We start from the raw sequence: 14,754 nt of genomic DNA on the forward strand, positions 1-14,754 counted from the left end.
AAAAGTCTTAACTGAAAGACTTAAGAGGGTGGTTGGGAAAATTGTCGATGCTCAACAAATGACGTTCATCAAAGGAAGACAAATAATTGATGCAGTGTTGATTGCTAATGAAGCTGTGGACTCAAGAATAAAAAAGAAAGAACCTGGAATCTTATGCAAATTGGATATCGAGAAGGCCTATGATCATGTGAACTGGAGCTTCCTACTAAGAATGTTAGAACAAATGGGTTTTGGGCAAAAATGGATTAGATGGATGAAATTTTGTATATCTACTGTGAAATTTTCCATTCTTATAAATGGATGTCCTAAAGGTTATTTTTATTCACACAGAGGTCTCAGACAAGGTGATCCTTTATCTCCCTTTCTATTCATCATAGCCATGGAAGGATTAAACAACATGATCAAAACGGCTAAAGTCAGTGGATGGGTTAAAGGTTTTGAGGTAAACAGGAGTGGGGCTACAAATCTAGAGATCACACATCTCCAATATGCAGATGATACTCTAGTATTCTGTGATGCTGAAAAAGACCAACTTAGATTCTTAAGGATCATTTTGATTTTATTTGAGGGAGTATCAGGATTACACATTAACTGGAGAAAGAGCAATATTTTTCCCATTAATGAAGTTAACAATATGGGGCAACTGACTCAGATATTGGGAGGAGAACTTGGGTCCCTACCAACTGTTTACCTTGGGATGCCTCTTGGTGCAAGATCCAAATCAAAAGAAATCTGGAATTCAGTCATAGAAAAGTGTGAGAAGAAGTTGTCAAGATGGAAATCGCAGTACCTATCATTGGGGGGTAGGCTAGTTCTAATCAACTCAGTATTAGACTCTCTACCTACTTACATGATGTCTTTGTTCCCAATTCCAGCAGGTGTTATACAGAGATTGGACAAACTCCGAAGAACTTTCCTTTGGCAAGGCAATAAGGAGAAAAAGGTCTTCCATTTAGTCAATTGGAAGACGCTAACAATGGATAAAAAACAAGGTGGAATGGGGATAAGGAATTTGAAGAACCAAAGTAAGGCTCTTAGAATTAAATGGTTATGGAAGTACTCTAAAGAACCCCAATCTTTATGGTCCAAAATGATCAAAGCAAAGTATGGTGAAGAAAACAACTGGGTGTCAAAAAAAGTCAGAACATCACATGGAGTAAGTGTGTGGAAATCCATCAGAGAACTTTGGCCAATAATGAAGAATCACTCATCCATAAGAGTGAACAACGGAAGGAACACATCATTTTGGAATGATAACTGGTTAGGAATTGGAAGCTTAAAGGAAAGATACCCAGATATGTTCGTTTTAGCACAAAACCAGCATAAGACAGTAGCTGAAATGAGGAGTTGTCAAGGATGGGAAATAGCTCTAAGAAGACAGCTGAATGACTGGGAGATAATAAGACTAACTGACCTCTACAAAGAGCTGGAAGCATTTACAGGATTACAGGAAGGTTTGGATTCAATATGGTGGAAGAGGCACAACAGAGGGGTTTACCGAGTGAAGGATGCATATAAGATTTTGAATCATGATAATCAACAGGTAGACACATGGCCTTGGAAACATATATGGAAAACAAAGATTCCATACAAGGTAGCTTGCTTCACTTGGCTACTAGCAAAGGAGGCGGTTTTAACCCAGGATAATCTCATAAAAAGGGGAATATCTCTGTGTTCAAGATGTTTTCTGTGTGGGGAAAATGCAGAAACTGTCAACCATTTGTTTCTACATTGCAAGATTATAGATCAACTATGGAAAATCTTTATTAGTCTTAGGGGTATTTCATGGTCAATGCCATACAGGATTAAAGATGTCATTTATAGTTGGGAAGAAGCTGGAGCTGAAGCAACTAGCAGAGATAGATGGAGGACTGTTCCGGCTTGTATTTGGTGGACAGTCTGGAGGGAAAGGAACACTAGATGTTTTGAAGACAGAAGCAATCCACTGCAGAAGATCAAACTCAATTGTATTCTTCTATTTTGTTTTTGGTGCAAACAGATGTACACAGAAGATACATTGACAATCATAGACATACTAGGATCCTGCTAGGTTTTAAATTAGAATATCTTCAAATTCTCTCTATGTAAATTTGATTTTCAGTGCAACCTATGTACTGTTTTTTATAATATATACAATAGTTACCAATTCAAAAAACAAAAAAAATAAATAGTCAAAAATGAAGAACCTTCTCTGGGTATATTAGGAGGAAAAGTTTCCTGGTTTCTATCAGCATTCTCAACTAGTGTCACATCTACTTTTGGTCTAATTCTTTTAAGGAGGGCCCTAAAAAACTGAGCTTTGCAAGTTTGCTGTTACGATTGTTTTATTAAGCTTATGAAAGTAGGTGGATGAATGCCAATCAAAAAGCCTAACAGGATTTGCCTATGTTTCTTAGCTATATAAGGTCTGGTACAAGGAGGCTTTTGCTGATTTTGTAGAATTGGAGGGACCTGTACTTTAAGATGAATTCATAGATTGCAATGCAACTGTTTTGAGAAGATAATTAGCTAGACAAAATATGTTTGGTGAAACGGATTCTAATTGTATTTAGGTGAGGTGGCTCTGGATTGTAGGCTAGGTTTACATGATGTTGCTAGAGTTAGACTGTTGATATAATCGGTTTTGGATTCTTCTGAGAAAGTATAATTGGCTTCGGAGGTCTTCCAATTGGCAAAATAAAGGAAAATCTATTCTTGACATGATTTAAGGTTAAGTACTTTTGCATTCCCATAGACTTCTTTCTGAAAAGGGACTTCAGTCCTCAGTGCTACCTAGAAAGTGGGTTGTAGATCAAACAATGGGCCCTCCTCAGTCCACCTTCCCCTTATCACAGAATTCACCACCATATAGCCTATTGGATCCATAAGAGAAAAGGAAAGCTGAAATCAAAAAGAAAGAAGAGAAATTAGGCCATCTTTCGCGAGAGAGGCCACCTCTCTTAGGCCGGGTTCCTGACACACTGTTAGTTTCAGATGAAGATGAAAAGTGCCCCGGCCCTAGCAAGCACTTGCTCTAACAAAAAAACGAGACTACTAAGGAAGCAAAAGAAGAAAAAAGAACTACTCCTATATCTAATTAGTCAAGCACTCACAAGCAAGAAAACAGATTTGCTACCTCGTGTCTTAGGAAAATAGTAAATTCTACTTTTTTTTTTTTGATGAAGTAAGATGTTTCATTGAATGCATCAAGAAGATGCCAGAAAATTACAAAGTGTGAGTCCTTGGCTAACTCTATAAAAACAAAAAACCTATAAGACTTGAGTTAACCAAGACCAAAAGCAAAAGAGGCATTATGCCATGCTAAGGGAGCTAATAAAATCTAAAAGGGAAATGGCATCATTCACAGGGGAAAGGTAGCTCCAACTAAACAAATTCACTAGACATTTAGACTTCAAACGGCTGGTGGAAGTTGAGATGCCTTCAAAACATCTGGAATTCCTTTCTGTCCATATACTCCAGCAGATACAAGCTGGGATCATTTGCCAGATTTTTTTGATGGATTTCTCAACTTTCCAGGAGCACCAGCCTTCAAATGCATCTCTAATGTCCATAGGTATTGCCCAACTGAGTCCATAAACCGCTAAGAACATGTTCCAGATGTCAGATGCCACTGGACAGTGCAAAAAAAGGTGATTTACTGATTCAGTATTGCTGCAGCACTTGTAACATCTATTGACCAGTTGGATGCTCCTTCTGCATAGATTGTCCTGTGTCAGTGTAGCATTCCTGAGGGCAATCCAGGAGAAACAAATAACTTTGGGTAGTTTTGATCTCCAAATGTGTTTCCATGGCCAATTGTCAATCATTCCATTAGGTGCACACAATTTGTTGTACCCTGCCTTCACTGTGTATATACCCTTGCTGGAGTTGCCCCATCTTAGCCTGTCTGTAGTTTGAAGGTCTATGGAAGAACCTTCAATGATTCTGAAGAGATCAAAGAGTTCCTCTAGTTCCCAGTCCTGCAGGTTCCTTCTGAAGAGTGGTTCCCTCTATTCTATGCAATTGTTGAGTCTGGATCCAAGGCTATCTGGAAAATGTCTGAGTGTGTGTCTTTTAAAGGTTGGGGCAGGATCCACCTATCCTTCCAGAATTTAACAAATCTGCCATCCCCTACTTTGAAGTATACCTCTTGAAAGAATTCCTGTTTTAAGTTGTTGATATACTTCAAGGGCCCAACTCCATGTGGAGCTCTACTTTGTTTGGTGCTCCAGCTGTCCAACTTCCCATACTTAGCTGTCACCACCTTCTTCCATATGCAAGAATTTTCTTGAGCCTACCTCCACCACCACTTCAATAAAAGGCTCCTATTGTGCTTTTGTAGATCCCTAACTCCTAGACCACCTTGGTGCTTAGGCATGATTACTTTGGACCACTTGACCAAATGAAACTTGTGATCTTCACTATTGCCCTCCCATAGGAATGATCTTCTGGCTTTGTCTAGCTGCATTTTGACTCTGCTTGGCATAGGGAAGAGGGACATGATATAAATAGGAATGCTGTCCATGACACTTTTAATCGGCATTAATCTGCCCCCCATTGATAAATACTGCATTTTCCAAGAAGCCAGTCTTTTTTCTACCTTTTCAATGACTCCATTCCAGACTTCAGTTGTTTTATGCTTTGCTCCTAAGGGGAGCCCTAGGTAAGATGTTGGGAAAGACCCAATGCTACAACCCATAATCCCAGCCAGTTCCTCTAAATTAGTCACTTTATTCACCGAGTATATCACACTTTTTGCCATGTTGATGTGCAACCCTGAGATAGCTTCAAAAATTAGTAGTGTCAAGTTGAGATACTGGACTTGAAGCTTGTCAGCCCCACAGAAAATTAGAGTGTCATCTGCATACAACAAATGAGAGACTGAAACTGATAGGTCTGAGTTACTGCCCACCTTGAACCCTTCAATCCACAGCTCCTGCTTAGCCTTGTCAAACATTCTGCTGGGTCCTAGCATAGCTAAGATGAATAGGAAGGGAGACAAGGGGTCTCCTTGCCTTATTCCCTTCTGAGGGGAAAAGAAATCTACTGGTGACCTGTTTATTAGGATAGAGTATTTAACAGTGGTAAGGCTAAATTTGATCCATCTATCTCCAAACCCCATTTTTTTCAGTAGGTTCAGTAGGTAAGACCAGTTGACCTTATCAAAAGCTTTCTCTACATCTAGCTTGCAAAGGATTCCTGGGGTCCCTCTCTTTAATCTTTCATCCAGTAATTCATTTGCTACAAGGAAGCATCAGTGATTTGCCTGTTTTTCAAGAATGCATTTTGCTCCTCAGAAACCAGCTTCCCTATCACTGTCTTCAATCTTTCTGCTAAGAGTTTGGCTATTATCTTATACACACTACCAATGAGACTTATGGGTCTGAAGTCTCTGAGTTCTATTGCACCTTTCTTTTTGGGAATTAGAGTGATGAAGGATGCATTACATGACCTTACCATGTAACATTGATGATGGAAGTGATTAAGAGCCCCCATTAAGTCTACTTTGATAATCTCCCATGAATGTTGGAAAAAAGCCATTGTGAAACCATCAGGACCTGGGCTTTTGTTAGGGGCACAGGATTTAATTGCTGCCTTCACTTCATCTTCTTCAAATGATCTTTCCAGCCATGTCTTCTCCTCTGCAGTGAGTGTAGCTAAGTTTTCAAACTTAGCACTGGGTCTCCATGGTGCATTTTCAGTGTAGAGATCTTGATAGAAATTCAAAATTTCAGCCTTAATTTCCTCACTATCTTCACAGATGTCTTCCCCTATCATCAGCTTGTCTATACAGTTAGTTCTTCTATGAGAGTTTGCCATTCTCTGGAAGAATTTGGTGTTCCTGTCTCCTTCTTTGAGCCATAGGCATCTGAACTTTTGCCTCCAAGAAATCTCTTCAGCCTTTGCCATCTGTTGCAATTCCATTTTCATGTGCATTGACTTCTCTTTTTCTTGAGTCATCAATCTTCCTTCAGTTGCTGATTCTAGAAGAGCTAGGTCTTCTAGAGTCTTAGTCTTCCCTGCTTCCAACTGGCCAAAAGATTCCTTATTCCAGCTTGTTATGTCCTTTTTTAGACATTTAAGCTTCTGCAAAAGGATGAAGTTTGGGCTGCCATCGACTGGGTATCCAAGCCACCAATCCTTGACTTTGTCTAAGAAACCATCAGCCTGGAGCCACATATTATCAAACTTAAAATATGATGGGTTGGCTGCCCAATCTTCACATTCCAAACGCAAAGGTCTGTGATCAGAGACAACTCTAGGAAGGGCTACTTGCTTGATTGCATTGAAGCTGTCATTCCATTCTGGGGAGATGAGCAACCTGTCTATTCTGGATGCCTGGAGTGAGTCTTCATCTCTCAACCAAGTATAGTGGGCCCCCTGAAGTGGCAGGTCTATGATTCCCAATTCTTGGATGATATCAGAGAAGGATTTCATGGCCCTAGATCTTCTTATGCAATTATATCTTTCACTTTCGTATCTACAGACGTTGAAATCACCCCCTATGACCCATTGCTAATTCCATATTCCTCCAATGGCTGCTAGTTCTTGCCAAAAGATCTCCCTATCTGAGTTGTTGTGAGGCCCATAGACCCCTGTGAAGCACCATCTGAAGTCCTCCAATGCACTGTCAAACATACATGTAATTGTATGATGGCCTTGGTGTATCTCTCTGTTCAGCCATACCCTTTTATCCCACAAAACAATGATGCCCCCACTTCTGCACGTTGATTTTAATACTGCCCAGTCGACCCATCTATTACCCCAAACTTGTCTAATCCATTGTATAGACCATTCTTCAATTTTTGTTTCCTGAAGACACACTATATCCGCTCTCCATTTATGAATCAGTGACTTAATTGTGCTCCTCTTTTCTGCCTCGTTAAGGCCCCTAACATTCCAGCTTAATATTTTGATTTTCATCCAGAGAGGCTTTGTATTGCCTGTCCCTTTCCCCAGCCTTCCTACCTTCGTAATTTGTGCCCCATCGTAGTCTTTCCAACTCTAGAGACTGCTTTCTCTTTCCTTTTGATATGGTCTTGATTGATGATTTTTGCTTCTGGATTTGCTCGTCTTTTGTGCTCCATTCTAAGAATCATATCGAAAATTTCATGTTCGAATCCTGCCACATTAACCCCAAAGACCTTGCATGCTTTTAACAACATTGATTTGGTCCATCTTGAAGTTTCAATTATTGATGGAGTTCCCAATTCTCGAGAATTTGGTTGGTCCATACCATACCAAGGGAGAGGCAGTGTCTCAGAAGAAGAGAGGTCTGCTTCAGAGCTACTTACCACTCCAAAAGGGTTAATCGAGGGGGATCTTGGTATTATCTGATTCATAGGCTCTGCTTCATCGTCAGCTTCAGAGTGGGATCACATGCAAAGGGTTCTGGCCTGGGCTCTGAACGTTGGACTTCTTCTGCCGCTTCAATTTCAGCATAGAGGGGTCAAATCTGTTTGTGTATGGTAGTGGGCTATTACGACTTGAGCAAGGGTCAAGAAGAGACCCAACAGGCTTCTAGATTTTCCTATTGGGTCTATGGGAATTTGTGATTTTTGTCTTTGGGCCTTTTGAGTAGTAAGAGTGGTCCAAATTCCAACCCCACTTCCTACTCCCCTCATAACCCTTTTTATTGCGTTGGGTTAGTGGAATCCTACGTGGCAGATTCCCCACTTTGGCATGTGACTCATTAAATGAGTTTGAATTAAAGTAACCTTGTTGTCTGTGCCCAATTCTTTTATCCACCGGTTCCTCCACTGCCAATTTGGAGAAGCTCGAAGACTCCACCACCAGCGACTCCTTCTTCCGGTCTTCCACCGGCTTCCTCCCCATCTCCACCTTCGATCCTTTCTGCCTTTCTTTCACCCCATTAGACCTTTCTTCTTCTGTAACAAGCTTGATTAATTGATCCTCTATAATTGAGATTTTGTATTTCATGTTATCAACCACCAGAATCAGCTCTTTTGGGTGGTCAACTTCCTCCCCTCGGACGCAAATACGAGCCCAAAGAAGATTAGATCTGTGCTTCGTATCTTCATCAATTCCGACGAAGCCACCACACTGGTTACCAATATAGCGGAAATTGTTCATTGTCCATCCATGCAAAGGGACCCCAAATGCTTTTAACCATTTTTGACTAGCTTGCTCGCTCGCCGGCGTAGAACCCGCTTCTGGAGACCACCACTCAAGAGACGGGCGTCTCCCATTCCAAAACCATTCACCGGCCTTTACTCTAGCCGCCTCTTGCCTGGAGGGAAGTTCGAACAGCAATTGGTTATGAGCTAAAGGGGTGATTCTCAGGCCCACTGTCACCTGCCACCTTTTGGTGAACCACTGTTGTATGACTTCAGGATTAGGGTTGGAGTGAAAGGAATCACTGAAGCTTCCTAACAAGCACTTAGCCAGAAATTTGGAATTCTCTGTGTAGGATTCTCCTTCTTCTTGTAGAGATGGTCTTTTGGGTATTTCAGCAGCAGCCAAGAAGGACCCCCCCCCCCTAAGTTAGTAATTTCCTCGTATTTGTAGTTTGAAGCTTCCCCCAAAAATTGTAATATTTTCCCTGCGATGTCTCCCCATCCCCTGTTGTAAGAAACTTCAGGAATAATGATAGCTTTTTTCCTTTCCCCTGCCCATGCTTCAATTCTGATGTATCTCCCATGGATGTTGTAGTTTTGGTAAACTCTATAAGTGTATGCTTGGATCTTCCTCCCCCATCTTCTATACAGATTTCCTTGGCCTCGTGAAGCTTGCTGCATTTGTTCGCATACTTATCTTAAATTGTTTTCGTCTATTTTAATCTGGCTGGAAAATCTATGGCCCCTTTCGATCCACACATACCACCTGTCAATCCCTTCACAATCTTCTAGAATTTCGAAAGACTTATTACCAGCTATGAAAAAAGATTTCCTTCCCATTGGACAAAAGAAATTAAGTTACCGGCGGAAAAGGCCATCGGAAAAGTTAGGAGTGAGAGAGTGTAGTTGGCACATTTCCCAAGTCAGAGCACTTTTTGCAGATGCAGCAAGACTTTGGAAAAGTAAATTCTACTTTATTACTCTTTGTGTATGAGAGAATTGATTTATTTAAGGTTTTTGGCTTCTGAGCTTGGTAACTTGTCAGTACAATATTAGAGCTCATAATGCTTTTCCTTTTTTTGGTGATAGATTGTGGGACTTATGTTCACTTGTAATGAGCTACTTGTGGTTGGATTATCATGGGAAAGGGGGAGTGTAACCAATCCATGTATCTTGAGATAGAATTATATTTGCTATAACCAAATTATTATTCTATACTATCTGTTCACTTAGTCGCGGGTTGCATTCACTTCTGAAAGGCTTTCTCCTACAAATTGAAGTATATTTGAACACCCAGATACCTAGGACAAAATTTTATTTGCTATTAGTTAACAATGGAAATTTGCATGTGTAGATCACCTATGACAGCAGGGAAGCTGAGGTTGTCAGTTTGGATAGTGAGATTTTGGGGACTTTAAGTAGCCATTCCTTGCTTGACCAGGTATACTAACATCATCAAATGCTAAATTTATCCAGACACAGAAGTAGGTTTCATGTTTTTGCTTTTAAGAAGCAAACCATGAATGGGTTTTTAATGAATAAACCTTGAATGGAAGATCTAAGAAATAATATATAATGCAACAGGGTTGAATGAGTTATCACCATCTCTATTTGATCTTTTCCTAAATTTGAGTAAATAGGTTAATAAACATGTTTCATATCTGTCATGTATATGTATCATATTCCATCATATATGCATATACTCAAACAACACTGAATATAGCAAAAGGTTTTTGTAGAGTTCATGTAAGGTAGACTTGCAAAGTGGATTAGCATGCTATTTAAGACTTAGAATCTTTATTGTAAAAACTAAGAATTGTAAGGACCTTAAATGTCAATTACAAATGAGCGTGAAAAAAACTAGAGAAAAGTGGGAAAAATAGTAATGCTTGGTGACTATCTAATCTGCTAAATACAAGATAGAATGCTGGTGACGTTGTTTCTGAATGTTTCCTTTGCTCTTCAACCTTTGGATTTGACTGTAATCTTCTGCTTCTGCCAATAAGTAGCTTATTTGCTCGAAAACCCAACATCCTAATTGAAGTTTTCCTTCAGAGTATTTTGAAACTAATTGCTATATACTTAAGAAAAATATTAAATACTCTCATGCTTAACTCAAAAGAGTGTCTAAAACTCAGACATGAATTAGAAACTTTACTTTTTTGTTGCCCTTGCTTCCATTCCCACAACATGAATCTCGATTGTATTACCTTTCTTAAAGGCCTAACATTTTGTCTTGCATTGTGGTCAACAAGTTTAACTTTTCATTCAGTTGTTATTACCAAAGCAGTTTGCTTAATTCCGTGATTTGATAGTAAAAAAGAATATTCGCCTCTGCCTAAAGATTTTTGAAAATTTTGTTTCACTTTAACCCATACCTGAATTAGGATTTTATTGATTCTCAATTGAAGATTCTTTTTCACTCCAATCACTGTAATCACATTGTCATATCGAGTTTGTTCTCCATTTTCTGTACCTTATTATTTTTTTAGTATTATGATCCGGTCGATGTGGTTTGGTCCCTAATGCTGAGCTAATAATGCAGGATTCCTGTGGTCTGCAATCACGGTGCTGGTGCGCTGTTACTTCTTTCTGAATATCAATGGGGAGAAGGATTGTGTGATGCATTGCATTTTTTTTTCGAGAAAAAAAAAGTCATTTGACGTGTTAATTGCACTCAGCTTTAAGTCAGGAACGTAATTGCTTGCTATTAGTGTTCTTCCTTTTCCTAACTAAAAGAAGCATGATACAGTGGAAGCATCACCTACTTACCTTGCTCTCTTGATGAATAGCACCTGTAAAATTAACTGTATGAACTGATACGCATTACGTTGTAAAATTGAACGATATCTTTTTGAACACAATAATTTCACAAAAGCATGATAAAATACATACTTTATGCAGAAGGCACAGTCATAACATTAGCCAACTAGGAAAGCTTTTTTGATGAACTCTAATTATTTTCACTTTGACGCTAAATTCTTCGAGATTCTAATAAGGATTTTTTTGCCCTGCATAGTAGTCACTTTAACATGTCAGTGGTACTTACCTTAATTTAGGAGTTCATCTTACAAAACCAGGTAGATGAAGCATCATAATTTAGGGGTTCATCTTACAAAACCAGGTAGATCATTCACACAAATAAGTCTTATGTAAACTTTATCAAAAACAAATTTTATGTAAATTTCCTTGGATTTGGATGTCTTGATATGCATTTTGCGTAATCTTAATCAGGATTGCATTAGTATCTGGATCCTGGGTTTCACTTGAATGTAGGACGATCTGTCTGCTGGGCTGCACTTGGGTCCATTAGAATAGTCCCTCGCTAAAGACAAACTTATATCGACACAACCCCTGCAAAAACTATGGAGCTTGTGTGCTGCTGGGTTAAGATTGTCAAACATATTACTGTATTACGTAGAAAGGGTAAAAATAAGATGAAGTAGACATTCATCTATCCTCACTCTTTCACTTCTCTCCTTTAAAATGGTATTCATTTGTTAGTCATGTAAAACATGTTCACACACTGCTATTCATGCATGTACTCATGGCTCATGCAGCATCTACTGTTCTCATATTATGGTTGAATTCCACATTTTTGTTCCGTAGTGGATGCTATGACCTGTAAAAGCTTTTTGCTGTAGTTATAATAAGAAGTGCTCTTCTTTTGATAATCCTAGGAAAAGTAGTGACATGATTGGATATGTCTCTCAACAAGAAGCTGACTTGTCAAAGGATGAAGCTACTTTTGGTAGTAAAAAGACTGCTTTAGCTGGTAAAGATCTTACCTCTGTTTAGTTATTTCTTTCCTTTAACTTTGCAGATTTGTTCACAGTGAAACCTAAGCTTGTTCCAATTAGAAGAAGCATTACTAGGTCTTCTGTTATACTTGAGTTTCTTTCTGTGATGCGAGAGCTTTACTATAATTTTCTCTGTTTATTTTGTCAAGTCAATTTTTCTTTTTTCTCTTTTTTTTCTTTTTAAAAAGAACTTTTTTGCTTGAGTTCTGCTCTCTTGTTGGATGCACCAGGTTTGACAAGTTTTAGGCTTTCCTATTTATCCATTCAGTTTTATCTCCATGTGCCATCTTCTTTCTTTCTTCAATTCTGGTTAATTTTCCTTCAATTTCAAAGCTGGTTTTGCTTTGTTCCTTAAATGGAGCTAGGCAACAAGTCATGAGGCCATGTATAGACTTGAGACTATAGAGGAGGCATCCTATTTAAGTTAGAGTTCCGACCAAAAGTTTTATGATTTTCTTGCTAAAAAAATTGTTACTGTTAATGCAGCTGCACTCTCTAATTATTAAGCTTGATTAATAGCTTTGTTGACGAGAAATAAAAATCATTAACCTTGATGGTAGTGAAGCAAAATCTTAGTATGGGTGTAAATCTTCATCTATTTGTATGAATTTTCCTTCAGCAAAGGCTTTGAACTTTATTGCTGGTGGATTTTGAAGAGCAGGTCTGACTTAACTGTGTTCTATGATTCTTGTCATTTTCTACCGCAGAAATAAAGAAGCGGGGTAGTGTTCTTGTTGACTCATCACTTTCTGAAGTCATTAATGTGAATGAGGACCCCGTAAGATTCTTCTTTTTATTTTAGTTTCCTTTTAGCACATCTTGTTCTTTTTTGTTTCCTTTTAACCAGATGATTGTAGCTATTTCTGAAAGAAAAATAGCACAAATCAAATTCTTATCACCTGTATTGGGTTGAACGGTTGGTTATTTCCCTCTTCTTTAACAGAATTGCTTTTTTGCTGACATTTTTGAAGAGCCACTTGGTCTCACCTTCCAGCCACCAACTTTTTTATATTTTTCTGTTTTACCCATGTTTCTGTGAGAAGCTTTTTGGACATGCTTATCAGGAAAAAAGAAATAGAAAAGAGAAGAAGTAGCTTTAGAGCTAGGTCCTGGCGTCCTGCTAGGTCCTTTCTCAAAATAATTGACAGAGTTATAGAGATGGCTTGAAGAAGGCATGCTACAACGTTCTAATAAATCATAGGTCAGACACTGTAACTAAGAAATTAATCTGTTTAAACTTGGAAGTATTTAGACAAATTAATGTCGATATCATGTGACTTCACAGTTGTAGAGATTAGCAACTTTCCGATCAGCATGTTGAAGAGTCAAAAGGTATCATTGGTACTATGTGGGATGTGCTTAGGTCTCCTAGTCTTAGCTTTTATGTATAATACTGTGTCAATTATTGCACCGTGAATTGCTTATTTAACACAGTTGCTTTGCTCCACAAAATACCTTTTATTTGTAGTTAAACGTTGTTCGGGATCAAGACGTTATCCTCTATCAGTTGATTGCCAACTTATTTGGTTTATGCTTTCCGTCAATGTTGTTTCCTCCTTTTGGCTAAATTTATCTCTTGGATGCATGACAGATTGCCCGAAGGACTCGAAGTCGGAGAGGTTGAATATGTTTTACAAAGATAAGCTAAGGGCTAGCTTGTTAGTAATTTTTGTTTTTGGACATTGACCATCTCATAGCAGGCATACTTGATTTATTACATAAAGTTTCATCAGTAATCCTCTAGCAAATAGCTGTCTTCGGGCAGGAGATGAGGTTGGATGTTGTGAATAGTTAAATGAGATGATGTGTTTAAAGTTAGTGTTTAGATGGTGCAACTCCAACCCCCTGTATGGTCGCTGTAAATATTGAATATGTTAATCTGACAAGCTTGCTAGTGTCAAGCTGTTGATGGGTCTTCTCATACAAGTGAAGAAACTTTCTGATCCAAACTATAGAAGTATATTTGCCGAAAGTTATCTTAATGGATGTCATTATGATTTCGAGAAGATTGAGTGACATTCTCTAAGTCTATAAATCTGTTGCGTTGATTGAACTACTTATCACTAGTTCATGTAACGATATATACTCTATTGAACGGAATATGTTTGTTTATTTGACAAAGACAAAACTGAGTTAATTCTTCATGTTGAGGTTTAAAGAACCACTATTTTTATCCTAATATATCTTAAATTTAGAATTATTTATAAGCAAAATTATTATTGGAATAAATTGCGTTCTGACAAATTGGATTGCCTTAGGTCGTCTCTTGCTTTGTTAGGCCTGAAGCATAGTTGATTCATCAAGTTGATTTTTGGGTAAAATACAAAATTTATATAAAATATATATTTTGTTTGTATATAATACACATGCAAAATTATATTATATTTTATCTGTTATTATTTTTAAGAGCGGCTAAAAATATATATTTCTCTTGATTCTGCACTTGTAACTCGTAAATCATATCTCAAATTTAGATACAAGTAGTTTGGATTTGATGTGAAATTGAACGAAAGTTGGTACTACTAAATTACTCTGTTTTTTTTTTTTTGGTTTCTCATCCGGTGTTCGGTAGCTGCATTGGAGCCCGACTATATCCGGATTTGTGCCGCGTAGGACGTCATTCGGGGGAATCGCTCCCTACCAAAGATTTTTCCATAACCAGGGGCTCCTGTTTATTTTGTTGATAACTTAATGATTATGTCATGTACTGCACCGCCCCTCCCCCCTCCTCCCCACCCCCTTCCCAAACCTTGCAATTCATCGGGAGTGGACTTTCAGCCGCTATGACTGAGAAGTGAGAACATAGTAGACAAAACAAAAAGTTGCCTAAAAGAGTACCAACTTAGATATCGTTCTTTTGGACTCCTTCCTGCTCGCTTGCGTTATACGCGGTAAAA

At 38.5% G+C, this 14,754-nt stretch overlaps 1 protein-coding gene across 5 annotated transcripts in view; it reads left to right on the top strand.

Annotated features, from left to right (window-relative positions):
* Nucleotides 1-13,863, top strand: part of LOC104216209 (sister chromatid cohesion protein PDS5 homolog B) — a 39,066-nt gene extending 25,203 nt beyond the window's left edge. For 4 of the 5 annotated variants that reach the window (XM_009766217.2, XM_009766238.2, XM_009766230.2 and 1 more), the window contains exons 27-31: nucleotides 9,412-9,498; nucleotides 10,603-10,631; nucleotides 11,738-11,832; nucleotides 12,565-12,635; nucleotides 13,449-13,863. In XM_009766217.2, coding sequence (XP_009764519.1) covers nucleotides 9,412-9,498; nucleotides 10,603-10,631; nucleotides 11,738-11,832; nucleotides 12,565-12,635; nucleotides 13,449-13,481 — 315 coding nt within the window. In that variant the 3' untranslated portion in view covers nucleotides 13,482-13,863. The remainder of the gene's footprint in view (nucleotides 1-9,411; nucleotides 9,499-10,602; nucleotides 10,632-11,737; nucleotides 11,833-12,564; nucleotides 12,636-13,448) is intronic. The other variant, XM_009766260.2, reaches the window with a different exon arrangement.
* The last annotated feature ends 891 nt before the right edge of the window (nucleotides 13,864-14,754 follow it).

The sequence above is a fragment of the Nicotiana sylvestris genome, chromosome 6, assembly GCF_000393655.2.
Source record: "Nicotiana sylvestris chromosome 6, ASM39365v2, whole genome shotgun sequence".
In the NCBI taxonomy this organism is placed as follows: Eukaryota; Viridiplantae; Streptophyta; class Magnoliopsida; order Solanales; family Solanaceae; genus Nicotiana; species Nicotiana sylvestris.